The sequence below is a fragment of the Hypanus sabinus genome, chromosome 5 (assembly GCF_030144855.1).
Source record: "Hypanus sabinus isolate sHypSab1 chromosome 5, sHypSab1.hap1, whole genome shotgun sequence".
Taxonomy (NCBI): domain Eukaryota; kingdom Metazoa; phylum Chordata; class Chondrichthyes; order Myliobatiformes; family Dasyatidae; genus Hypanus; species Hypanus sabinus.
The window spans coordinates 186,163,099-186,190,227 of NC_082710.1; the positions used below are offsets into that span (position 1 = coordinate 186,163,099).

The following is a 27,129-nucleotide window of genomic DNA, read 5'->3' on the forward strand; positions in this document are numbered from 1 at the left end:
CTCGGGATTACTCCCTGTACCACGTGACAGTGAGTATAGGAATAGAGTGATGTGGAGGATAAATGTGTGGCTGAGGGATTGGAGCAGAGGGCAGGAATTCAGATTTCTGGATCATTGGGACCTCTTTTGGGGCAGGAGTGACCTGTACAGATAGGACGGATTGCACTTGAATCCCAGGGGACCAATATCCTTGAGGGGAGGTTTGCAGACTAGGATTGCTGTGGGGTGGAAACCAAACTGAAGAGACAGAGGAAGAGGTTGGCTCCAAATTAGAGAAGGCTTGAAGACAGTGCGAGAGGGAGGATAGGCAGGTGATAGAGAAGGGACCTGCTTAGACCAATGGCTTAAGATGTGTCTATTTTAATGCAAGGAGTATTGTAACAAAGCAGATGAGCTTAGAGCATGGATCAGTACTCGGATCTATGATGTTGTGGCCGTTACGGATTTTGAATCGCTCAGGGGCAGGAATGGTTATGTTGAGTGCCAGGACTTCGATGCTTCAGAAAGGAAAGAGGTGGGAGCATAGCACTGTTGATCAGAGATACTGTCACAGCTGCAAAAAAGGAGGAAGACGTGGAGGGATTGTCTACGGAGTCTCTGTGACTGGAAGTTAGAACAGGAAGGGGTCAATAACACTACTGGGTGTTTTTTATAGACCACCCAATAGTAACAGGGACATCGGGGAGCATATATGGAGACAGATTCTGGAAAGGTGTAATAATGACAGGGTTGCCGTGGTGGGAGATTTTAATTTCCCAAATATCGATTGGCATGTCCCAAGAGCAAGGAATTTAGATGGGGTGGAGTTTGTCAGGTGTGTTCAAGAAGGTTTCTTGACACAATATGAAGATAAGCCTACAAAAGGAGAGGCTGTACCTTTTCTGGGGAAGGGTGATCTGTATAAGTGGGACCGGTTGCACCTGAACTGCATGTGAACCAATATCCAGGTTTAAACTAGATTTGCAGGGGGATGGGAACCAGTGAAGAGGCAGAGGATAGGAAGGTTGGAGCACAAGTAGAGGCTGCTTGTAAGGAGTATGTGAAGAAGGATAAGCAAATCATAGAGCAAAGATCCACTCAGCCAGATGGTTTAAGATGTGTCCATTTTAATGAAAGGTGTATCATGAGCAAGGCAGATGAACTTGAAGTATGGATCAATACATGGAACAATTATATTGTGACCATTACAGAGACTTGGAGAGGCAGAAATGATGTTTAGATGTTTCGTAAAGGATAGGGGAGCAGCATTGCTAATCAGGGAAAGAATTATAGCTGCAGGAAAGGAGAATATAATGGAGGGATCATTGTGGTGGGGGTCAGAAACAGGAAGGTGGAAGTAACTTTACTGGGTGGTTTTTTATATACCCCCAATAGTAGCAGAGACATCGAGGAGGATTTAGGGAGGCAGATTCTAGAACAATTCAATAATAATACGGTTGTTGTGATGGGTAATTTAACTTCCCTAATATTGACTGGGGTGAAGTTCGTTAGGTGTATTCAGGAAGGTTTCCAGACACAACATGTAGATAAGATAACTAGAGGAGAGGCTGTACTGTCAATGGGAGAGTATTTTGGAGGGAGTGACCACAACTCTATCCCCTTTACCAAAGGGCAGGGGAATGATAGGAACAGACAATTTGGGAAAACAGTTAATTAGGGTAGGGGGAAATATGATGCTATTAGGCAGGAACTTGGGAACATAAATTGGGAGCAGATGTTCACAGGGAAATGCATAGCAGAAATGTGGCAAATGTTCAGGGATTATTTGCATGGTTTTCTACATAGGAATGGAAAGGATGGTAAGGTAAAAGAACCATGCTGTACAAAGGATATAGAAAATAAGAGTTAAGAAGAAAAGAAAAACTTCCAAAATGTTTAAGAATCTAGGTACTGTTAGTACTCTAGAAATTGCAAGGGTGCCAGAAAGGAGCTCAAGAATGAAATTAGGAGAGCTAGAAGGGACCATGAGAAGGCTTGGGCAGGCACGATTAAGGAAAACTCCAAGGCATTCTACAAGTATGTGAAGAGTAAGAGGATGAGCCGTGTGAGAATAGGACCAAACAGGAGCATTAGTGGAAACAAGTGCATGGTGCCGGAGGAGGTAGCAGAGGTGCTTAATGAATACTTTGCTTCAGTATTCAGCAGTGCAAGGGACCTTAGCAATTGTGAGGATGATTCGCAATGGACTGAAACACTTGTCTGTATAGACATTAAGAAAGGTGATGTAGCTTTTAAAAGGTATTAAGTTAGATAAGTCGCCAGGACCAAACGATATATACCCCAGGCTACTGTGGGAAGCAAAGGAAGAGATTGCTGAGCCTCTGGCGATGATCTTTGCATCATCAATAGGGACAGGAGAAGTTCCAGAAGATTGGAAGGTTACAAACATGGTTTCCTTGTTCAAGAAATGGAGTAGCAATAACCCAGGCAATTACAGACCATATGGACAAGTTGTTGAAGATCCTGTGAGGCAGGATTTATGAGCATTTGGGGAGACGTAATCTGATTAGGGATAGTCAGCATGGCTTTGTCAAGGGCAGGTCATGCCTGATAAATCTCTGTAACTTAGGTGCTGAAACCCAGGTAACATTCTAGTAAGTCTCCTCTGTACTCTCTCTATTTTGTTAACATCTTTCCTATAACTCGGTGACCAGAAATGTACACAATACTCCAAATTTTGCCTCACCAATGCCTTGTACAATTTTAACATTACATCCCAACTCCTATACTCAATGCTCTGGCTTATAAAGGCCAGCATACCAAAAGCTTTCTTCACCACCCTATCCACATGAGATTCCACCTTCAGGGATCTATGCATCGTTATTCCTAGATCACTCTGTTCTACCACATTCCTCAATGTATGTCCTATTTTGATTAGTCATATCAAATTGAAGCACCTCACACTTATCAGCATTAAACTCCATCTGCCATCTTTCAGCCCACTCTTCTAACTGGCCTAAATCTCTCTGCAAGCTTTGAAAACCTACTTCATTATCCACAACGCCACCTATCTTAGTATCATCTGCATCCTTACTGATACAATTTACCATCCCATCATCCAGATCTTTAATGTATATGACAAACAACATTGGACTCAGTATAGATCCTTGAGGCACACCACTAGTCACCGGCCTCCAACCTGACAAACAGTTATCCACCACTACTCTGTGGCATCTCCCACCCAGCCACTGTTGAATCCATTTTACTACTTCATTCTTAATACTTAACGATTGAACCTTCCTAACTAACCTTCCGTGTGGAATCTTATCAAAGGCCTTACTGAATTCCATATAGACAACATCCACTGCTTTACCCCTGTTAACTTTCCTTGTAACCTCTTCAAAAAATTCAGTAAGATTTGTTAAACATGACCTTCCATGCACAAATCCATGTTGACTGTTCCTAATCAGACCCTATCTATCCAGATAATTATATACACCTCTAAGAATATATATCTCTAAGAATCCTGTCCATTAATTTACCCACCACTGACATCAAACTTACAGGCCTATAATTGCTAGGTTTACTCTTAGAACCCTTTTTAAACAATGGAACCACATGAGCAATACGCCAATCCTCCAGCACCATCCCCGTTTCTAATGACATTTTAAATATTTCTGTCAGAGCTCCTGCTATTTCTACACTAACTTCCCTCAAGGTCCTAGGGAATATCCTGTCAGGACCCACAGACTTATCCACTTTTTTATTCTTTAAAAGTGCCAGTACTTCCTCTTCTTTCATCATCATAGTTTCCATAACTACCCTACTTGTTTCCTTTACCTTACACAATTCAATATCCTTCTCCTTAGTGAATACCGAAGTAAAGAAACTGTTCAAAATCTCCTCCATCTCTTTCGGCTCCACACATAGCTGTCCACTCTGATTCTCTAAGGGACCAATTTTATCCCTCACTATCCTTTTGCTATTAATATAACTGTAGAAACCCTTTGGATTTATTTTCACCTTACTTGCCAAAGCAATCTCAAATCTTCTTTTAGCTTTTCTAATTTCTTTCTTAAGATTCTGTTTACATTCTTTATATTCCTCGAGCATCTCACCTACTCCATGCTGCCTGTATTTATTGTAGATCTCTCTCTTTTTCCGAACCAAGTTTCCAATATCCCTTTAAAACCATGGCTCCCTCAAACTTTTAACCTTTCCTTTCAACCTAACAGCAACATAAAGATTCTGTACCCTCAGAATTTTACCTTTAAATGACCTCCATTTCTCTATTACATCCTTCCCTTAAAACAAATTGTCCCAATCCACTCCTTCTAAATCCTTTCACATCTCCTCAAAGTTAGCCTTTCTCCAATCAACAATCTCAACCCTGGGTCCAGACCTATCCTTCTCCATAATTTTGCTGGTCAAAGTTCTATACTTTGCTCTGATCTTTTTTCTCTAACTGGGGCCTCAATATCTCTTGAAAACTAATGTTCCCTACACTTGTTATCTTTGCCTCTCATTCTGACAGACAAAAACAAGCTTTGTACTCTCTAAATTTCACTTTTGAATGCCTCCCATTTACTAAGTACATCTTTGCCAGAAGATAGCATGTCCAAATCCACACTTGCCCGATCATTTCTTTTTTTTTAAATTGAGGTTCATTAAACAAACATTTCCATAAGATGTATTTCAGACATTATACATATATATCATATAATCATATATATCACAAATCTCCACAAAGTATTTATGTGAGGTATACACTTATAGAAAAGAATGCAAAGAAAAAACAAGCAAAAGGAAAGAACTATGTACAAATAGGGAGTGATTTTTTTAAACAACATATTCATTGATTTGTGAGAATAAAATCAGGCCTATGAGGTATTATGTAGTTAAACCATTTTTCCCAGTATGAATCAAATTGTTCCAGCTTATGATTAACAGACGCTGTTATCTTCTCCATTTTGTAAATGTCCATTGTAATTTCCATCCACGTATTTAAGGTTGGGCTCTCCTGTGATAACCATTTCCTAGTAAAAGTCTTTTTACCAGCCACCAACAGTATATTCATTAAATATTTATCTCTTTTCAACCATTCTTGAGGTATATATCCAAAATATATGGTCTTACTCTCTAAGGGTATTTCACATTTAAAGATGTCTTGTAGGGCATTGTGTATCCCCCTCCAATAGTTTTTGATAACAGGGCAGTCCCAAAAAATATGATAATGATTTGCCTTTTGATTTCCACAATTTCTCCAGCAAACAGGGAGGTTACTAGCATAATGGGATTTCTAAGAGGGTGTAATAAAATATCTTATCAAAGTTTTTCCATCCAAACTCCCTCCATTTTTGTGAACTGGTACACTTCCATTGATATCTCCATATTGTTGTCCATTCTTCCTCAGATATAATTATCCCTTCTTCCTTCTCCCATTTTATTTTAATGTATGAAGTCGAATGTGTTTTAAGATTTGACAACCCCTTATACATGCTTGAAATGATTCTACTACCATTATTTGAATTTGTGCTTTTCTAAATAGCTCTATCAAGCATGTACTTGCCTTCGTTACATTTTTAAGCGTCTTATTAACATATTGTCGCATCTGTAAATACCAATAAAAATCTTGTTTTTCTCGTAAGTGTTTCTCTTTAAGCATTTCAAAACTGAACAATGTTCCTTCTTTCATTATGTTGCAAAGAACTGTTATTCCTCCAATCTAGAATCTCTCTATTTTAAAAGTAATGGTATTGTGGTCACTGGATGCAAATTCTGTCACCTGCCCCGTCTCATTCCCAAAGAGCAGATCCAGTATCAGACATAAGGTTGTTTCCACCTTATGTGGAAACTTAAAATCACCTTATGTAGGTGATTCCACCTTTCCACACAAGGTGGAAACAACCTTATGTTTCTTGCAATATTTGCGACCTCTCTACAAATCTGTTCCTCTAAATCCCTCAGGAAGTTATATGATCTGTAATATAGCACCATTAATGTGGTCATTCCTTTCTTACTTCTTAGTTCCATCCATAATGCTAAACTAGACAAGAGTTTGTACTGAAAAAGAGTTGTACTGGACAAGAGTTTGTCCAGTCTGTACTGAAAAAGAACAGTACCATTTTTCCTGACTGGTAACACTACCCCGCCTCCTTTAATCCCTCCCATTCTGTCACATCTGAAACAATGAAACACTGGAAGAGTGAAGATCTCATCTCTACTGTTCCAGAGAGTGCTTGAAGATGTCTCATGCATTGGTGAAGGGAAATGTTCTTTTGTTGGGGGTGGAGCTTAGAAGATCATGGCACCTAACAGTGACTCCTTTGCTTGCATCTTTACTTATCTTTAATAACTCTATTTTTCCCTATCAGAGTTCTTTTGAAGACCCTGACCTGGAGTTACATGCAGGACTCTTTGCGGGAATGGGACCCGCTCTCAGGGTCTCACGCCTGGCTTCTATTTGACATAAGGATGTGGTCTAGAAGACTAGCACGCCTTCAGGGTTCTAGGATTTTGTGGCTCTGGAGGCCCGCAGACTTGAGGTTGGTGCCTCCGCAGGAAATCGAGAAAGGGACGCAACAGACTTTTAACATCGTAAATCAGTGAGTTGTTTGTTATGTCTCCCCTCTCACTCTGAAACTGAGACATCTCTTTCTCCCTCATTAGGGAACCTGCTGTTGTCGAATTACTGGGTGAATGAGTAGTCTTAGGGTTACTCTAAGTGTGTTTTTTATTCAAGCTTTGCTGCACGCTTGAGTGATTTTTTGTTTTTCCTAGTGGGGGGGTATCATTGCTTTGCTGCTGCTTACACATGGGGGTGCTGGGGATGGTTTTTGGCTTCTTGTAGCGGTGTGCTACATGCAGCGCTAAAATTATGACACGGAGTCGGTAACTGCAGTCGAAGGAGAAACTTTATTCGAAATCCTCAGCCTCACTTTTAAGCCTCCCTCAACCTGCCCCCCGTGGCGCAGAGGCTCCAAAGCTCTGTGCTCGCAAACCCCCGTAGGCCGGAAAACTGGCTAATTGTGAGCCGGTTCGGATGTGCCAGGAATTGTCATTCATTCTTTGGGGCATTCCCCTGTTTTTTTGAGGATAGTTGTGAAGAAAAAGAATTTTGGCATGTATATTGTATACATTTCTCTGACATTAAATAAACCTTTGAAACCTTTAAATAGAACGGATGCAACACTTTTGCACTGTTGTAACACTAAACCTGATTTCTGCAATACTATCATTACTAGTGTTGTTCCCATTCACGCCATTAATACTCACTGTTGTTATATCCTCTGTAAATTGGTGCTGCTGAAATAATCACTGATAAGCTCCCATACACCAGGAAAAAATAACGATGATCTGTAGAGATTACATGTGAGAGCATGATTCAGGAATGTACACACATCATGCTTGCATGCACAGATGCTCCCCCACCCTGGTAATTTAACTAATTATTTAGTAATGGAACTGTCAGGAATTTCTGTTTATTTTACCATTCATAGTGGCCTTTTCAACAGGCCATATACACTTACATGGAGAAAAGCTTGCAGTGGACAGAATAGGGCTCTTCAGCCCATCATCATCTTTACTAACTTTTTTGTCATATAACCATATAATAATTACAGCACAGAAACAGGCCATCTCGGCGCTTCTAGTCCGTGCCGAATGCTTACTTTCACCTAGTCCCACTGACCCGCACTCAGCCCATAACCCTCCATTCCTTTCCTGTCCATATACCGATCCAATTTTGCTTTAAATGACAATACCGAACCTGCCTCTACCACTTCTACTGGAAGCTCATTCCACTCTCTGAGTAAAGAAATTCCCCCTCACGTTACCCTTAAACTTTTGCCCCTAAGTCTCAAATCTCGTCCTCTTGTTTGAATCTCCCCTACTCTGAATGGAAAAAGCCTATCCACGTCAACTCTATCTATCCCCACCATAATTTTTAATACCTCTATCAAGTCCATCCTCAACCTTCTACACTCCAAAGAATAAAGACCTAACTTGTTCAATCTTTCCCTGTAACTTAGGTGCTGAAACCCAGGTAACATTCTAGTAAATCTTCTCTGTACTCTCTATTTTGTTGACATCTTTCCTATAATTCGGTGACCAGAACTGTACACAACACTGCAAATTTGGCCTCACCAATGCCTTGTATAATTTTAACATTACCTCCCAACTCTTATACTCAATGCTCTGATTTATAAAGGCCAACATACCAAAAGCTTTCTTCACCACCCTATCCAAATGAGATTCCACCTTCAAGGAACTATGCACTCTGTTCTACTGCATTCCTCAATGCCCTACCACTTACCATGTATGTCCTATTTTGATTAGCCCTACCAAAATGTAGCACCTCACACTTATCAGCATTAAACTCCACCTGTCACTGGCCTAAATCTCTCTGCAAGCTTTGAAAACCTACATCATTATCCACAACACCACCTACGTTAGTATCATCTGCATACTTACTGATCCAATTTACCACCCCATCATCCAGATCATTAATGTATATGATGAACAACATTGGACCCAGTACAGATCCCTGAGATACACCACTAGTCACTGGCCTCCAACCTGACAAACAGTTATCCACCACTACTCTCTGGCATCTCCCATCCGGCCACTGTCGAATAAATAAGACCATCAGATATAGGAGCAGAATTAGGCCATTCAGCTCATCGTCTGCATCATTCCATCATAGCTGATCTCAGATCAACCCCACTCAACTGCCTTCTCCACACTTCCTTTGATGCCCTGCCTGATCAGAAAACAATCAACTTCCGCCTTAAATACATCAGTGGAATTGGCCTCCCCCACAGTCTGTGGCAGAGCATTCCACAGATTCACTACTCTCTGGCTAAAAAAAAAATTCCTCCTTACCTGTGTTCTAAAAGGTCACCTCTCAATTTTGAGGCTTTTATCCACCACTACTCTCTGGTATCTCCCATCCAGCCACTGTTGAATATATTTGACTACTTCAATATTAATACCTAATGATTGAACCTTCCTAACTAACCTTCCGTAACATCCACCTGCACTGATCCCATTTGTCTACATCAAATCTGTACCCTGCATACCTTGCCCATTCAAGGCCCTGTCTAAATGTCTCTTAAAGGTTTTGATTGCATCTGAGGAACTTAATGAAAAAGTCTGAGTATTGTTGCTGCTGCGGGAGGAGATTTATGAGCTGTAACCTTACTCATGATGCCCCAAACCCTCGAATAAATTCAAGTTCTGTCAATTCAGTTTTTGGGTAATGCCTGATCCAGGGTCCTGTTTGCAACTCATCTCTAAACACTGGTTAACTTGCACAAATGATTAGCAAAATGGTCCTGACGAAGGGTCTCGGCCCAAAACGTTGACAGTGCTTCTCCCCATAGACGCTGCCTGGCCTGCTGTGTTCCACCAGCATTTTAGACAATAGACAATAGACAATAGGTGCAGAAGTAGACCATTCGGCCCCTCGAGTCTGCACCGCCATTCTGAGATCATGGCTGATCATTCACTATCAATACCCAGTCCCTGCCTTGTCCCCATATCCCTTGATTCCCCTATCCATCAGATATCTATCCAGCTCCTTCTTGAAAGCATCCAGAGAATTGGCCTCCACCGTCTTCCGAGGCAGTGCATTCCACACCTCCACAACTCTCTGGGAGAAGAAGCTCTTCCTCAACTCTGTTTTAAATAACTGACCTCTTATTCTCAATCCATGCCCTCTGGTACTGGACTCTCCCAACATCTGGAACATATTTCCTGCCTCAATCCTATCAAATCCTTTAATTATCTTAAACGTTTCAATCAGATCCCCTCTCAATCTCCTCAATTCCAGTGTGTACAAGCCCAATCTCTCCAATCTCTCTGCGTAAGACAGCCCTGCCATCCCAGGAATCAACCTAGTGAATCTACGCTGCACTTCCTCAATTGCCAGAATGTCCTTCCTTAAACCTGGAGACCAAAACTGTACACAATATTCCAGGTGTGGTCTCACCAGGGCCCTGTACAAATACAAAAGAACATCCTTGCTCTTGTAACAAAGGCCAACATTCCATTTGCCCTCTTCACTGCCTGTTGCACTTGCTCATTCACCTTCATTGACTGGTGAACTAGGACTCCTAGGTCTCTTTGCATTTCTCCCTTACCTAACTCGACACCGTTCAGACAATACTCTGCCCTCTTGTTCCAGCTTCCAAAGTGGATAACTTCACATTTATGTGTGTGTTGTTTGAATTTCCAGCATCTGCCGATTTCCTCGTGTTTGCAAAATGCATTTACAGTCTTGGTGTTTCAGCAGAATCTCCACACCCCTAACCTTTTATGCAGCAAGTTACCATAGTTACCATACTGCACAATTCAGCCTCATGAACAAAAACAAGAGTGACAAGTGCTATTGGCCTCATGTTATTCTGACTTGTGCGTTATTTCTTAATTTTCTAAACTTTCTCAAACAATCTGTTGGCCACTCTCATTATCTTGATTTTAAGATTATTGCACTTTTTCATCTATTAATTGACCCATACAATCTGAAAACAACAATCCAATATCTTTTTCAAACTTGAGATAGTTTGTAAGATATCCAAGTGCCAACAGGTCCAAAAGCTATCTCTGATCTGGCTGAAATTTCAGAGCCAAAATTCCCATATGTTCAAAAGACAGAAATCAGAGAGAAAAATCACAAAACATGGTTGTTTAGACTTACTCGTCTTTATCAAGAACGATCTTTTGAGCTTAGTTTCAGGATGCAGGTAAAGCACGAGAATATAAATTATCATAGCTATCACCAGAAAAAGCCCAAGAACGTCGATAATCCTGTATGGGATTGGGAAGTCTGGATGAAGCATATCAGAATGAAATGATTAACTACATGTCAAAACTGAATTTGCTTTTCAATGTTAACTATAAGCTTCCCTGTCTAGGAGCCAGAGCAGGTCCACCTGGAGGTTATGCAGGAAATGCAGAGACATAATTCAAATCTGCTGGAATACAGCACTGAACTACAGTTGGGTGGGAAATCTACAGGTAAATTGCACCTTGTTGAGGACATTCTGACCACATAGTGTAGACAGGGTGAATTCAGGCTCACTACCTGCCTGAGTAAGGGACCATACAATATAGAAGCAGAATTAGGCCTTTCAGCCCATCAAGTCTCCTCCACCATTCCATCATGACTGATATATTATCCTCCACAAACCCATTCTCCGGCCTTCTCCCCAGAACCTTTAATGCCCTGACTAATTAAGAACTTATCAATCTCTGCTTTAAATATACTCAATGACTTGGCCTTCACAGACATCTGAGCATAGAACATACAACATAGAAATTTACAACACATTACAGGCCCTTTGGGCCACAATGATGTGCCAACTACGTAATCTACTCCAGAGACTGCCCAGAATTTCCCTAGCACACTGCCCTCTATTATTTCTAAGCTCCATGTATCTATCCAGAAGTCTCTTAAAAGACCCAATTGTATCCACCTCCACCACTTTTGCATGCACTCACCACTCTCCGTGTGAAAAACTTACCCCTAATAACCCCTCTCTTATACACCTCTATCAGGTTACCTCTCATCTTCCGTTGCTCCTTGGAGAAAAGGCCAAGTTCACTCAACCTACTCTCATAAAGTACACCCTCCAAACTAGGCAACAGCCTTGTAAATCTCCTCTGCGCTCTCTCTATAGTAGCCACATCCTTCTTGTAGTTAGGTGACTAGAACTAAGCACAGTACTCCAAGTGGGGTCTGACCAAGGTCTTGTATAGCTGTAACATTACCTCATGGCTCTTGAACACAATCCCATGGTTTATGAAGGCCAACACACCATACGTCTTAACAACTCTATCAACATGCACAGCGGCTTTGAGAGTCCTATTTACACAGACCCCAAGATAGAAACATAGAAAACCTACAGCACAATACAGGCCTTTCAACCCACAAAGCTGTGTCGAATATGTCCCTACCTTAGAATCTAATAGGCTTCCCTACAGGTCTCTATTTTACTAAGCTTCATGTACCTATCTAAAAGCCTTTTAAAAGACCCTATCGTATCCACCTCCACCACCGTTGCCGGCAGCCCATTCCACACACTCACCACTCTCTCAGTAAAAAACTTACTTCTGACATCTCCACTGTACTTACTCCCCAGCACTTTAAACCTGTGTCATCTTGTGGCAACCATTTCAGCCTTGGGAAAAAGCCTCTGACTATCCACACGAGCAATGCCTCTCATCATCTTATATACCTCTATCAGGTCACCTGTCATCCTCCATCGCTCCAAGGAGAAAAGGCTGAGTTCACTCAACCTGTTCTCATAAGGCATGCTCCCCAATCCAGGCAACATCCTTGTTGCACCATTTCTATGGTTTCCACATCCTTCCTGAGGTGACCAGAACTGAGCACAGTACTCCAAGTGGGCTCTGACCTGGGTCCCATACAGCTGCAATATTACCTCTCGGCTCCTAAAATCAATTCCACGATTGATGAAGGCCAATACACCATATGTCTTCTTAATCACGGAGTCAACCTGCACAGCAGCTTTAAGTGTCCTCTGGGCTCGGACCCCAAGGAGGATATTAAAGCTTCTTTAGGTATGTGAAGAGGAAAAAAACTAACCAAAGTTGGTCTTAACTAACCAAACCTGGGCCCTTGAAGACAGAAACGGGTGAATTTATATTGGGGAACAAAGAAATGGCAGACGAGTTGAACAGGTACTTTGGGTCTGCCAGAGGGAAGACACAAACAATCTTCCAAAATGTAATAGTGGCCAGAGGACTTAGGGTAACGGAGAAACTGAAGGAAATTCACATTAGGCAGAAAATGGTGTTGGGTAGACTGATGGGACTGAAGGCTGATAAATCCCCAGGGCCCGATGGTCTGTATCCCAGGGTTCTTAAGGAGGTGGCTTGAGAAATCGTGGACATATTGGTAATCATTTTCCAGTGTTCTATAGATTCAGGATCACTACCTGTGGATTGGAGGGTAGCTAATGTTATCTCACTTTTTAAGAAAGGAGGGAGAGAGAAAACAGGGAATTATAGACCAGTCAGCCTGCCATCAGTGGTGGGGAAGATGTTGGAGTCAATTATAAAAGATGAAATGGTGGCACATTTAGATAGCAGTAACAAGATCGGTCCAAGTCAGCACAGATTTATGAAGGGGAAATCATGCTTGACTAAACCTCTGGAATTTTTTGAGGATTTAACTATGAAAATGGACAAGGGAGAGGCAGTGGATGTAGTGTACCTGGACTTTTCAGATAGCCTTTGATAAGGTCCCATATTGGAGATTAGTGGGCAAAATTAGAGCATATGGTATTGGAGGTAGGGTACTGACATGCATAGAAAGTTGGTTGGCAGACAGGAAACAAAGAGTAGGGATTAACGGGTACCTTTCAGAATGGCAGGCAGTGACTAGTGGGGTACTGCAAGGCTCGGTGCTGGGACCGCAGCTATTTACAATATATATTAATGATTTAGATGAAGGAATTAAAAGTAACATTAGCAAATTTGCAGATGACACAAAGCTGGGTGGCAGTGTGAAATATGAGGAGGATGTTATGAGAATGCAGGGTGACTTGGACAGGCTAGGTGAGTGGGAAGATGCATGGCAGATGCAGTTTAATGTGGATAAATATGAGGTTATCCACTTTGGTGGTAAGAACAGAAAGGCAGATTACTATCTGAATGGTGTCAACATAGAAACATAGAAAATAGTCGGCCATTCAGCCTTTCGAGCCTGTACTGCCATTCAGTATGATCATGGCTGATCATCCAACTCAGAACCCTGTACCTGCTTTCTCTCCATTCCCCGATCCCTTTAGCCACAAGGGCCATATCTAACTCCCTCTTAAATATAGCCAATGAACCGGCCTCAACTGTTTCCTGTGGCACAGATTCACCACTCTCTGTGAAAAAGTTTTTCCTCACCTTGGTCCTAAAAAGCTTCCCCTTTATCCTTAAACTGTGACCCCTCATTCTGGACTCCCCCAACATTGGAAACAATCTTCCTGCATCTAGTCTGTCCAATCCCTTTATAATTTTATGTGTTTTAATAAGGTCACCCCTCAATTTTCTAAATTCCAGAGAGTATAAGCCCAGTCGATCCAGTCTTTCTTCATATGAAAGTCCTGCTATCCCAGGAATCAATCTGGTGAACCTTCTTTGTACTCCCTCTATGGCAAGAATGTCTTTCCTCAGATTAGGGGACCAAAACTGCACACAATACTCTCGGTGCGGTCTCACCAAGGCCTTGTACAACTGCCATAGAACAAGGCAGTACTTGCTGTACTCAAATCCTTTTTCTATGAATGCCAACATACCATTTGCCTTTTTTACTGCCTGCTGTACCTGCATGCCCACCTTCAATGACTGGTGTACAATGAAACCCAGGTCTCGTTGCAGCTCCCCTTTTCCTAATTGGCCACAAGTCAGATAATAATCTGTTTTCCTGTTCTTGCAACCAAAGTGGATAACCTCACATTTATCCACGTTAAATTGCATCTGCCATGAATTTACCCACTCACTTAACCTATCCAAGTCACCCTGCATCCTCTTAGCATCCTCCTCAAAGCTAACTCAACCGCCCAGCTTTGTGTCATCCGCAAACTTGGAGATGCTGCATTTCATTCCCTTGTCTAAATCATTAATATATATTGTAAGCAGCTAGGGTCCCAGCACTGAGCCTTGCGGTACCCCACTAGTCACTGCCTACCAATCTGAAAAGGTCCTGTTTATTCCCACTCTTTGCTTCCTGTTTGCTAATTAATTCTTATCCACATCAATACCGTACCTCCAATACCGTGTGCTTTAAGTTTGCACACTAATCTCCTGTGTGGGACCTTGTCAAATGTCTTTTGAAAATCCAAATATACCACATCCACTGGTTCTCTCCTATCCACTCTACTAGTTACATCCTCAAAAAAATTCTATTAGATTCAATAGACATGATTTTCCTTTCACAAATCCATGCTGACTTTGTCTGATGATTTCACCTCTTTCCAAATGTGCCTTTATCACATCTTTGATAATCTGCTCTAGCATTTTCCCCACCACTGATGTCAGGCTAACTGGTCTATAATTCCCCGGTTTCTCTCTCCCTCCTATTTTAAAAAGTGGGGTTACATTAGTCACCCTCCAATCCTCAGGAACTAATCCAGAATCTAAAGAGTTTTGAAAAATCATCACTAATGCATCCACTATTTCTTGGGCTATTTTCTTAAGCACTCTGGGATGCAGACCATCTGGCCCTGGGGATTTATCTGCCTTTAATCCCTTCAATTTACCCAACACCACTTCCCTACTAACATGTATTTCCTAGACAATAGACAATAGGTGCAGAAGTAGACCATTCGGCCCTTCAAGCCTGCACCGCCATTCTGAGATCATGGCTGATCATCTACTATCAATACCCGGTTCCTGCCTTGTCCCCATATCCTTTGATTCCCCTATCCATAAGATACCTATCTAGCTCCTTCTTGAAAGCATCCAGAGAATTGGCCTCCACTGCCTTCCGAGGCAGTGCATTCCACACCCCCACAACTCTCTGGGAGAAGAAGTTTTTCCTTAACTCTGTCCTAAATGACCTACCCCTTATTCTCAAACCATGCCCTCTGGTACTGGACTCTCCCAACATCTGGAACATACTTCCTGCCTCTATCTTGTCCAATCCCTTAATAATTTTATATGTTGCAATCAGATCCCCTGTCAATCTCCTTAATTCCAGTGTGTACAAGCCCAGTCTCTCTAACCTCTCTGCGTAAGACAGTCCGGACATCCCAGGAATTAACCTTGTGAATCTATGCTGCACTCCCTCTACAGCCAGGATGTCCTTCCTTAACCCTGGAGACCAAAACTGTACACAATACTCCAGGTGTGGTCTCACCAGGGCCCTGTACAAATGCAAAAGGATTTCCTTGCTCTTGTACTCAATTCCCTTTATAATAAAGGCCAACATTCTATTAGCCTTCTTCACTGCCTGCTGCACTTGCTCATTCACCTTCAGTGACTGATGAACAAGGACTCCTAGATCTCTACCTAACCCTAACCCTTACCTAACTCTACACCATTCAGATAATAATCTGCCTTCCTGTTCTTATTCCCAAAGTGGATAACCTCACACTTATTCACATAAAACGTCATCTGCCAAGTATCCGCGCACTCACCCAGCCTATCCAAGTCACCCTGAATTCTCCTAACATCCTCATCACGTCACACTGCCACCCAGCTTAGTATCATCAGCAAACTTGCTGATGTTATTTTTGATGCCTTCATCTAAATCGTTGATGTAAATCGTAAACAGCTGATGTCCCAATACCGAGCCCTGTGGCACCCCACTAGTCACCACCTGCCATTCCGAGAAACACCCATTCACCGTTACCCTTTGCTTTCTATCTGCCAACCAGTTTTCTATCCATGTCAATATCTTCCCCCCAATGCCATGAGCTCTGATTTTACCCACCAATCTCCTATGGGGACCTTATCAAATGCCTTCAAATCCCTACCATTTCCGTAAGATTATTTATGTCCTCCTTAGTGAAGTATGAAATGAAGTAGTTATTCAATTGGTCTGCCATGTCCTTGTTCCCCATGATCAATTCACCTGTTTCTGACTGTAAGGGACTACATTTGTCTTAACCAATCTTTTTCTTTTCACATATCTATAAAAGTTTTTACAGTCAGTTTTTAAGTTCCCTGCCAGCTTTCTGTCATAATCTTTTTTCCCTTTCCTAACTAAACCCTTTGTCCTCCTCTACTGGACTCTGAATTTCTCCCAGTCCTCAGGTGTGTTGCTTTTTCTGGCTAATTTGTATGTTTTTCCCTTGGACTTGATACTATCCCTAATTTCCCTTGTCAGCCACAGGTGCACTACCTTCCCTGGTTTATTCTTTTGCCACACTGGGATGAACAATTGTTGTAGTTCATCCAAGTGACCTTTAAATGTTTGCCGTTGCATATCCACCGTCGACCCTTTAAGTATCATTTGCCAGTCTATCTTAGCTAATTCACATCTCATACCTTCAAATTTACCCTTCTTTAAGTTCAGAACCTTTGTTTCTGAATTAACTATGTCACTCTCCATCTTAATGAAGAATTCCACCATACCCACTCTTACCCAAGGGGCCTCGCACGACAAGATTGCTAACTAACTTTTCCTCATTGCTCAATACCCAATCTAGAATGGCCTGCTCTCTAGTCGGTTCCTTGACATGTTGGTTCAGAAAACCATCCCGCATACATTCTAAGAAATCCTCTTCCTCAGCACCCTTACCAATTTTGTTCACCCAATCTATATGTAGATTGAAGTCATCCATTATAACTACTGTTCCTTTATTGCACGCATTTCTAATTTCCTGTTTAATGCCATCCCCAACTGCACTACTGTTGTTAGGTGGCATGTACACAATTCCCACCAGCGTTTCTGCCCCTTAGTGTTATGCAGCTCTACCCATATCGATTCCACATCCTTCAGGCTAATGTCCTTCCTTTCGATTGCGTTAATCTCCTCTCTAAGTTAGGAAAAAGGGAAGTACAACGAGATCCAGGTATCCTTGTTCATCAGTCACTGCAAGTAAGCATGCAGCTACAGCAGGCAGTGAAGAAAACTAATGGCATTTGGCCTTCATAACAAGGGGAGTTGAGTATAGGAGCAAAGAGGTCCTTCTGCAGTTGTACAGGGCCCTGGTGAGATCACACCTTGAGTATTGTGTGCAGTTTTGGTCTCCAAATTTGAGAAAGGACATTCTTGTTATTGAGGGAGTGCAGCATAGGTTCACGAGGTTAATTCCTAGGATGGCGGGACTGTCATACGTTGAAAGATTGGAGTGACTGGGCTTGTATACACTGGAATTTAGAAGGACGAGAGGGGATCTGATTGAAACATATAAGATTATTAAGGGATTGGACACGCTAGAGGCAGGAAACATGCTCCCGATGTTGGGGGAGTCCAAAACCTGAGACAACAGTTTAAGAACAGAACGGAGTTGAGGAAAAACTTTTTCACCCAGAGAGTTGTGGATCTGTGGAATGTTCTGCCTCAGAAGGCAGTGGAGGCCAAATCTCTGGATGCTTTCAAGGAAAAGGTAAATAGAGCTCTTAAAGACAGCAGAGTCAGGGGATATGGGGAGAAGGCAGCAATGGGGTACTGATTGTGGATGATCAGCCATGATCACAGTGAATGGCGGTGCTGGCTCTAAGGGCTGAATGGCCTACTCCTGCACCTATTGTCTATTGATCTCTTTGATGCTCCACACTGCCAAGAGTCTTACCATTAATACTATATTCTGCTATCATACAAGTAGCCTGAGGTACATTTCGTCCAGTCCCGGTGACTTATCCAACTTGATACTTTCCAAAAGCTCCAGCACATCCTCTTTCTTAATGTCTACATGCTCAAGCTTTTCAGTCTGCTGCAAATCATCACTACAATCACTAAGATTGTTTTCCATAGTGAATACTGAAGGAAAGTATTCATTAAGTACCCCTGCTATCTCCTCTGGTTCCATACACACTTTCCCACTGTCACATTTGATAGGTCCTATCCTTTCACATCTTATCCTCAGATCCACCACACTGCCAAGAGTCTAACCATTTATATTATATTGTCTTCAAATTTGACCTACCAAAATGAACCACTTCACACTTATCTGGGTTGAAGTCCATCTGCCATTTCTCTGCCCAGTTCTGGATCCTATCGATGTTCCACTGTAACATCTGACAACCCTCCAGACTATCCACAACACCCCCAACCTTTGTGTCATCAGCAAATTTACTAACACACCCTTCCAATTTCTCATGCAGGTCATTTATAAAAATCATAAAGAGGAGGGGGCCCAGAACAGGTCCCTGCAGAACACCACTGGTCACCAACCTCCATGCAGAATACAAACCATCTACAAACATGAGGATGTGTTTTGTTACATCCTCAGAGAATTCAATCAGGATTATAAGGTACGGCCTGCCCTCAACAAAGCCATGCTGACTATCTCCAAATGCTCATAAATCCTGCCTCTCAGGATCTTCTCCAACAACTTGCCCACCAGTGAAGTCAGACTCAATGGTCTATAATTTCCTGTGTTATCTCTACTCCCTTTCTTGGATGAGGGAACATTTGCAACCCACCAATCCTCCAGTACTTTCCCATCCCTAGATGATGCAAAGATCATCGTGAGACTCAGCAATTTCCTCCTTCACCTCCCACAGTAGGCTGGGGCACATCTTATCTGGTCCCAGTGACTTATGTAACTTAATGCTTACCAAAAGCTCCAGCACATCCTCTTTCTTAATGTTTATATGCTCAAGCATTTTAGTCCACTGTAAGTAATCCCCACAATTTCCAAGGTCTTTTGCCCTGGTGAATACTGAAGCAAAGTATTCATTAAGTACCTCTGTTACCTCCTCCGACTCCATGCACATGTTTCCACTCTCACACCTGACTGGTCCTATTCTCACACGGCTCATCTTCTTATTCTTCATATAAGCTGTGGCTAAAGAAATTTCTCCTCATCTCTGTTCTTTATTCTAAGGCGGTTCCTTCTGGTCCTAAACTCCTCCACTCTAGAAAACATCCTCTCCACATCCACTCTATCTTGGCTTTTCAATATCCCTTGGGTTTCAATGAGTTATTGAAATTCAAATGATCTATTTCAAATTGAATACAACCCCCTCATTCTTCTAAAAGTCCAACAAATTCAGGTCCAGAGTCATCAGATGCTCCTCATATGTTAACCATGTCATTCTCACAATCATTCTCATGAACCTTGGAGAGCTGATGCAATTTCACATGTAGGTTTCTAAGGCCCTCACTTTATTAGCAGATATAAATTTCAAAGGCAATGGAGATTACATAGGATCATCTGTAAAAGTGGTGGGGTGGAAGGTGAGAACAGTAGAACTGTAAAAGCCCATAAAATTCCATATTTACCTTGATCTCACTCCTCCCTGCCGAGACTCCAAGGCACACTGCCAGTTTGTTAGTCTCCTTAGTAATGCCTAAACTCGCTTCTTTTCTCTAACTGTGGTTCCTCCAAAACTATTAACAGGCATCATAACCTATATGTTTTCAAACTTTTCCTATACCCCACTGAGGATAGACTTCCCATTGTCCTTGCTTTCTATCGCACCACATTCTATAATCATCTACCTTTAATTAACTGCCACCACTAAACACATTGACCATTCCTCGTTCATTTTCCAAAGAGTCCATTTCTCCAGATTCCACCAATATGAACCCCCTTCTCATAGACAATTCCTGGAGGTGCAACACATGCTACTTAACTTCTTTTCTTCCCTCCATATAGGGATCACCCTTTTGCATGAACCAGAGAGTACATAATCAGTTGATAAGGATCACCGTGAACTTCTAGTTCTCTGGCACTTTATGCCTCCTTCCACTCTGACTTCTCTGCTTCTGGTTTACAACCCTGTTCCAACTAAGACCAATGTAACATCATCATAGCTTCTTTCCATACTGTTGTGCATTTAATATTTCAATAATATTTGAGTAATCCTGTACATATATACATTTTAAATAACTCATTATGAGTAATATGTATAAATATGTAAACTGCATATTACCAAACTACCACGATATTTACTATATGCATCTTGCTTAAAGAAAACTTGAAGTTAGATCCACATTCATAGACTAACGTCTTTCTTTGAATTAGTTTAATGTTTTGAAGTTACAATATATAATAGTGATGATGAGACAACTACTGACCTGTTCAAATGCAGCATAATATTTGACTTCAAAAAAAGCGCAGTGAAGAATAGTCAAATTTAAAAGCAAGGCAGTGCAGCAGATATTCTTCGAGTATATAAAAAAAAGTAAGAAACTGGAAGAATTCTTGGGTTCGTAAAGAGTGGGTACTGGGTGATAATAATATAAAAAGGAGTAGAAATGGCTGGCTATGTTGTAAAAATTGATGGGTTTGATTGCACAACAGGTAATCGGCTCATGTATACTAAGCTATGGAACAGTATTTAGACCATAAGATAAAGGAGCAGAATTAGGCTATTTGGCCCATCAAGTCTGCTCAGCCATTTCATCATGGCTGATCCAATTTTCCTCTCAGCCCCGATCTCCTGCCTTCACCCCATATCCCTTCATGACCAATCAAGAATTTGCCTTAACTATACATAAATGAGGAGGGCTTAGCTTAGATATGATGTCACTAAACTGCGACTCCTTTGCTTGCATCTTCAGAAATAGCTCTATTTTCATCTTTAATATCTCTAATTTTCCCTTTCAGGGTTCTTTTGAAGACCCTGACCTGGAGTTACACGCTGACTTCAGTTCTTTGTGGGAATAGAACCCGCTCTCGTGATTTCATGACTGGCCATTATCCAACATACCAAGGATGCGGCCTAAGAGCTAGGAGGTCCGAGATCTCATTACTCTGGAGATGGGCAGATCAAAGGTCCATGTCCCAACTGGAGATTAGTGCGTCTAGAGTGGCGGAAGATCTTTAGCTGTGTGCCCAGAGACCTGAGCTCTTTGGGCACAGTGCTCAGAAAAATCAACGCATCGGACTTCTAACATCGTAAACCAGGGAGTTGTTTGTTATGTCTCCCCTCTCACTGTGAAACAGAGACACCCCTTTCTCCCTTATTAGAGAGAGAGAGCCTGTGGTATGTTTAATACCGGGTGAACGAGTAGTCTTTGGGGTAACTGCAAGTCTGTGTCTTTGCAGTTGCTTTGCTGCATACTTGAGTGCTCAGTGACGGGTGCTGGACCAATGTTTTTTTGCTGGTGGGGGAGGGAGGATTGTTGCTTTGCTGTTGCTTAAGAGAGGGAGGGAGGGGAGCTTGGGGGGTGGGGGCTTTGGGGTTCTAACATTTAACATTCAATCTTTGGGGGCACTCCTCTGTTTTCATGGATGGTTGTGAAGAAAAAGCATTTCAGGATGTATATTGTATACATTTCTCTGACCTTTGACACTTTGAAACATAGACAGCCTCCACAACTGCCTGTGGTAAAGAATTCCACAGATTCACCACTCTGTCTAAAGAAATTCCTCCTTATCTCCATTCTAAAAGGACTCTCATTTATTCTGAGGCTGAGTCCTCTGGTCTTACACTCTCCCACCACAGAAAGCATCCTCTCCACATATAGTCTTTCGAGGATTTTCACCATTTGATAGGTTTCAATGAGGTCACCCCTTATTCTTCTGAATGCTAGTGAATACAGCCCCAGAGCCTTATCAATAGCTTGATATGACAAGAAATTCAATCTTGGAATCACTTTTGTGAACCTCCTTTGAATCTACTCCAGTTTCAGCCCATCCTTTCGAAGACAGGGGGCCCAATATTGCTTACAATATTCCAAGCGAGATCTCACCAGTGCTTTATAATGTCTCAACATTACAATCTTTTCCTTTATATTCTAGTAATCTTCAAATGAATGCTAACATTGCATTTGCTTTCCTCACCACAGACTCCACTTGCAAATTAACCTTTAGGGAATCCTGCACAATGATTCTCAAGTCCCTTTGCGCCTCAGTTTTTTTGTATTTTTTTCTCCATTTAGAAAATTGACAACCTTTTCATTTCTTCTACCCAAGTGCACGACCATACACTTCCAGACACTGTATTCCATCTGCCACTACTTTGCCCATTCTCCTAATCTAAGTCCTTCTGTAGCCTCATTAATTACTCAAAAATACCTGCCCCTACAACTACCTTTACATCATCTGCAAACTTGCAACAAAGCCATCAATTCTACCATCCAAATCACTGACATAATATAAAAGGTATCAGTCCCAACATAGACCCTGTGGGATCCCACTAGTTACTGGCACCAGCCAGAAAAGGCTCTCTTTTTTCCACTCTTTACCTACTGCCAATCAGTTGCTGCTTTATGCATGCTAGATTCTTTCCTGTGAAACCATGGGCTCATAGCATGTTAAGCAGCTTCATGTATGGCATCTTGTCAAAGGCCTTCTGGAAGTCCAAGTGTACAACATCAACCCATTCTCCTTTGTGTGTCCTGCTTGTAATTTCTTCAAAGATTTTCACTGGGGAAAATATACTGACTACGACACATTTTACCATGTGCCTCCATGTACCCTGAACCTCATCCTTAATAATCGACTCACATCTTCCCAACCGCTTAGGTCAGAGTAACTGGCCTATAGTTTCCTTTCTTCTGCCTCATGAAGGATGGGGTGATATTTGCAATTTTCCAGTGTCCTGAACCATTCCAGAATCAAGTGATTCTGAAACATCATTACTCTTCAGTCACTACTTTAAAATTAGACCAGCCATGATGAAATGGTATTGCAGACTCAATGGGACAAATTCTGCTCCTATACGTTATAGTTTTATGATCTTTTTCAGAACCCTGGAGTGTACACCACCTGGTCCAGATGATTTATCTACCTTCAGACCTTTGTTTCCTAAGAACGCTCTCTCTAGTTATGATGACTTCACACACTCTACAGCCCCCCAATGCCTGGAAGTTCCATCATACTGCTAGTGCTTTCCATAGTGAAGACTGATGCAAAATACTGACTCAGTTCGCCTGCCATTTCGTTGTCCCCCATCACTACCACTCCAGCATCATTGTCCAGCAGCCTGATGTCCATTCTTACTTTTCTTTTATACTTGGTATGTCTGATGAAACTTTTGATACCCTCTTTAATATTATTGACTAGCTTTCTTTCATAAAAATCTTTACTTTCTTAATGACTTTTTTTAGTTGCTTCCTACTGGTTTGTAAAAGCTTCCTGATCCTCTAACTTTCCACTAACTTTTGCTTTGTTGTACGCCCTCTCTTTGGCTTTTATAAGATCACAATATATAGAGCAGAATTAGGCCATTTGGCCCATTGAGTCTGCTTCACCATTTCATCATGGCCGATTCATTTGTTTTCCACAGCCCAGTCTCCTTCTACCTCCTCATATTCCTTCATGCCCTGACTTACCAAGAGTCTATCAATCTCTACATTAAATATACATAAAGACGGCCTCCACAGCAGCCTGCAGTCTTAGAGTCAACTTCTACAGCTACCCCAGAGTCCCCACAAGTCTCACCTGCCAATCAGGGTGATCCCCCTTGTCAGAAAAGAAGTTATCCCACGAGTGAGAAATCCTCCAGTGACTAAATCATTAAGTCTGATTGAGACAATTTAAAATTGACTATGCTGATGATGTCATAGAACACAGAATAGTACAGCACATTACAGACCTTTCAGCCCACAATGTTGTGCCGACCCTCACCCCCTGCCTCCCATATAACCCCCCACCTTAAATTCCTCCATATACCTGTCTAGTAGTCTCTTAAACTTCACTAGTGTATCTGCCCCCACCACTGACTCAGGCAGTGCATTCCACGTACCAACCACTCTCTGAGTGAAAACCCTTCCTCTAATATCCCCCTTGAACTTCCCTCCCCTTACCTTAAAGCCATGCCCTCTTGTACTGAGCAGTGGTGCCCTGGGGAAGAGACAATGGCTGTCCACTCTGTCTATTCCTCTAAATATCTTGTACACCTCTATCATGTCTCCTCTCATCCTCCTTCTCTCCAAAGAGTAAAGCCCTAGCTCCCTTAATCTCTGATCATAATCCATACTCTCTGAACCAGGCAACATCCTGGTAAATCTCCTCTGTACCCTTTCCAATGCTTCCACATCCTTCCTATACTGAGGCGACCAGAACTGGACACAGTACTCCAAGTGTGGCCTAACTACAGTTTTATAGAGCTGCATCATTACATCGCGTCTCTTAAGCTCTATCCCTCAACTTATGAAAGCTAACACCCTATAAGCTTTCTTAACTACCCCATCTACCTGTGAGGCAACTTTCAGGGATTTGTGGACATGTACCCCCAGATCCCTCTGCTCCTCCACACTACCAGGTATCCTGCCATTTACTTTGTACTCTGCCTTGGTGTTTGTCCTTCCAAAGTGTACCACCTCACACTTATCCAGGTTGAACTCCAACTGCCACTTCTCAGCCCACTTCTGCATCCTATCAATATCTCTCTGCAATCTTCGACAATCCTCTACACTATCTACAACACCACCAATCTTTGTGTCGTCTGCAAACTTGCCAAACCACCCTTCTACCCCCAGATCCAGGTTGTTAATAAAAATCACAAAAAGTAGAGGTCCCAGAACAGATCCTTGTGGGACACCACTAGTCACAACCCTCCAATCTGAATGTACTCACTCTACCACGACCCTCTGCTTTCTGCAGGCAAGCCAATTCTGAATCCACCTGGCCAAATCTCCCTGGATCCCATGCCTTCTGACTTTCTGAATAAGCCTGCTGTGTGGAACCTTGTCAAATGCCTTACTAAAATCCATGTAGATCACATCCACTGCACTACCCTCATCTACATGCCTGGTCACCTCCTCAAAGAACTCTAACAGGCTTGTTAGACACAATCTCCCCTTCACAAAGCCATGCTGACTGTCCCTGATCAGACCATGATTCTCTAAATGCCCACAGATCCTATCTCTAAGAATCTTTTCCAACAGCTTTCCCACCACAGACGCAAGGCTCACTGGTCTATAATTACCTGGACTGTCCCTACTAACTTTTTTGAACAAGGGGACAACATTCGCCTCCCTCCAATCCTCCGGTACCATTCCAGAGGACAATGACGGCATAAAGATCCTAACCAGAGGTTCAGCAATCTCTTCCCTTGTCTTGTGGAACAGCATGGGGAATATTCTGTCAGGCTCCAGGGACTTATCTGTCCTAATGTATTTTAACAACTCCAACACCTCCTCTCCCTTAATATCAACATGCTCCAGAACATCAACCTCACTCATATTGTCCTCACCGTCATCAAGTTCCCTCTCAATGGTGAATACCGAAGAGAAGTATTCATTGAGGACCTCGCTCACTTCCACAGCCTCCAGGCACATCTTCCCACTTTTATCTCTAATCAGTCCTACCTTCACTCCTGTCATCCTTTTGTGCTTCACATAATTGAAGAATGCCTTGGGGTTTTCCTTTATCCTACTCACCAAGGCCTTCACATGCCCCCTTCTTGCTCTTCTCAGCTCCTTCTTAAGCTCCTTTCCTGCTACCCTATATTCTTCAATAGACCCATCTGATCCTTGCTTCCTAAACCTCATGTTTGCTGCCTTCTTCCACCTGACTAGATTTTGCACTTCATTTGTCACACATGGTTCCTTCACCCTACATTCTTTATCTTCCTCACCGGGACAAATTTATCCCTAACATCCTGTAAGAGATCCTTAAACATCGACCACATGTCCATAGTACATTTCCCTGCAAAAACATCATCCCACTTCACACACGCAAGTTCTAGCCTTATAGCCTCATAATTTGCCCTTCCCCAATTAAAAATTTTCCTGTCCTCTCTGATTCTATCCTTTTCCATGATAATGCTAAAGGTCAGGGAGCAGTTATCACTGTCCCCCAGATGCTCACCCACCGACAGATCTGTGACCTGACCTGGGTCGGTACCTAATACTAGATCTAGTATGGCATTCCCCCTAGTTGGCCTGTCAACATACTGTGACAGGAATCCATCCTGGACACACTTAACAAACTCTGCCCCATCTAAACCCTTGGAACTAATCAAGTGTCAATCAATATTAGGGAAGTTAAAGTCACCCATGATAACAACCCTGTTATTTTTGCACCTTTCCAAAATCTGCCTCCCAATCTGCTCCTCGGTATCTCTGCTGCTACCAGGGGGCCTTTAGAATACCACCAGTAGAGTAACTGCTCCCTTCCTGTTCCTGACTTCCACCGATACTGACTCAAAAGAGAATCCTGCTACATCTCTGATGAAGGGTCTCGGCCCGAAACGTCGACAGCGCTTCTCCTTATAGATGCTGCCTGGCCTGCTGTGTCCCACCAGCATTTTGTGTGGTTTGTTTAAAATTCCAGCATCTGCAGATTTCCTCGTGTTTGTCCTGCTACATTACCCACCCTTTCTGCAGCTGTAATAGTATCCCTGACCAGTAATGCCAACCCTCCTCCCTTTCTCCCCCCTCTCTATCCCTTTAAAGCACTGAAATCCAGGAATCCAGGAATATTGAGAATATCTGTATATGGCTGTATATATAAACCCAGAAGTACTCTTCCAGCACTTGTTGTTCGAGCATGTACAGACTTTTTTTTCTTGTCATTATTCCCTAAACAATGCAGTATAACAACTATTTTACATAGTATTAGATATTATAAGTAACCTAGAGATTATTTAAAGTATACA

General features: G+C 42.2%; 1 protein-coding gene across 9 annotated transcripts in view; it reads right to left on the bottom strand.

The window, feature by feature from the left end:
* Window positions 1–27,129, bottom strand: part of LOC132394738 (hepatic and glial cell adhesion molecule-like) — a 212,347-nt gene that overhangs the window by 154,865 nt on the left and 30,353 nt on the right. For 5 of the 9 annotated variants that reach the window (XM_059971134.1, XM_059971143.1, XM_059971133.1 and 2 more), the window contains 2 exons: window positions 10,640–10,768; window positions 7,216–7,296 (listed from right to left, as the gene is read on the bottom strand). The exons of 2 other annotated variants lie outside the window; for them this stretch is intronic. In XM_059971134.1, coding sequence (XP_059827117.1) covers window positions 7,216–7,296; window positions 10,640–10,768 — 210 coding nt within the window. The remainder of the gene's footprint in view (window positions 1–7,215; window positions 7,297–10,639; window positions 10,769–27,129) is intronic. 2 more of the 9 variants (XM_059971138.1, XM_059971141.1) reach the window with 1 other exon arrangement.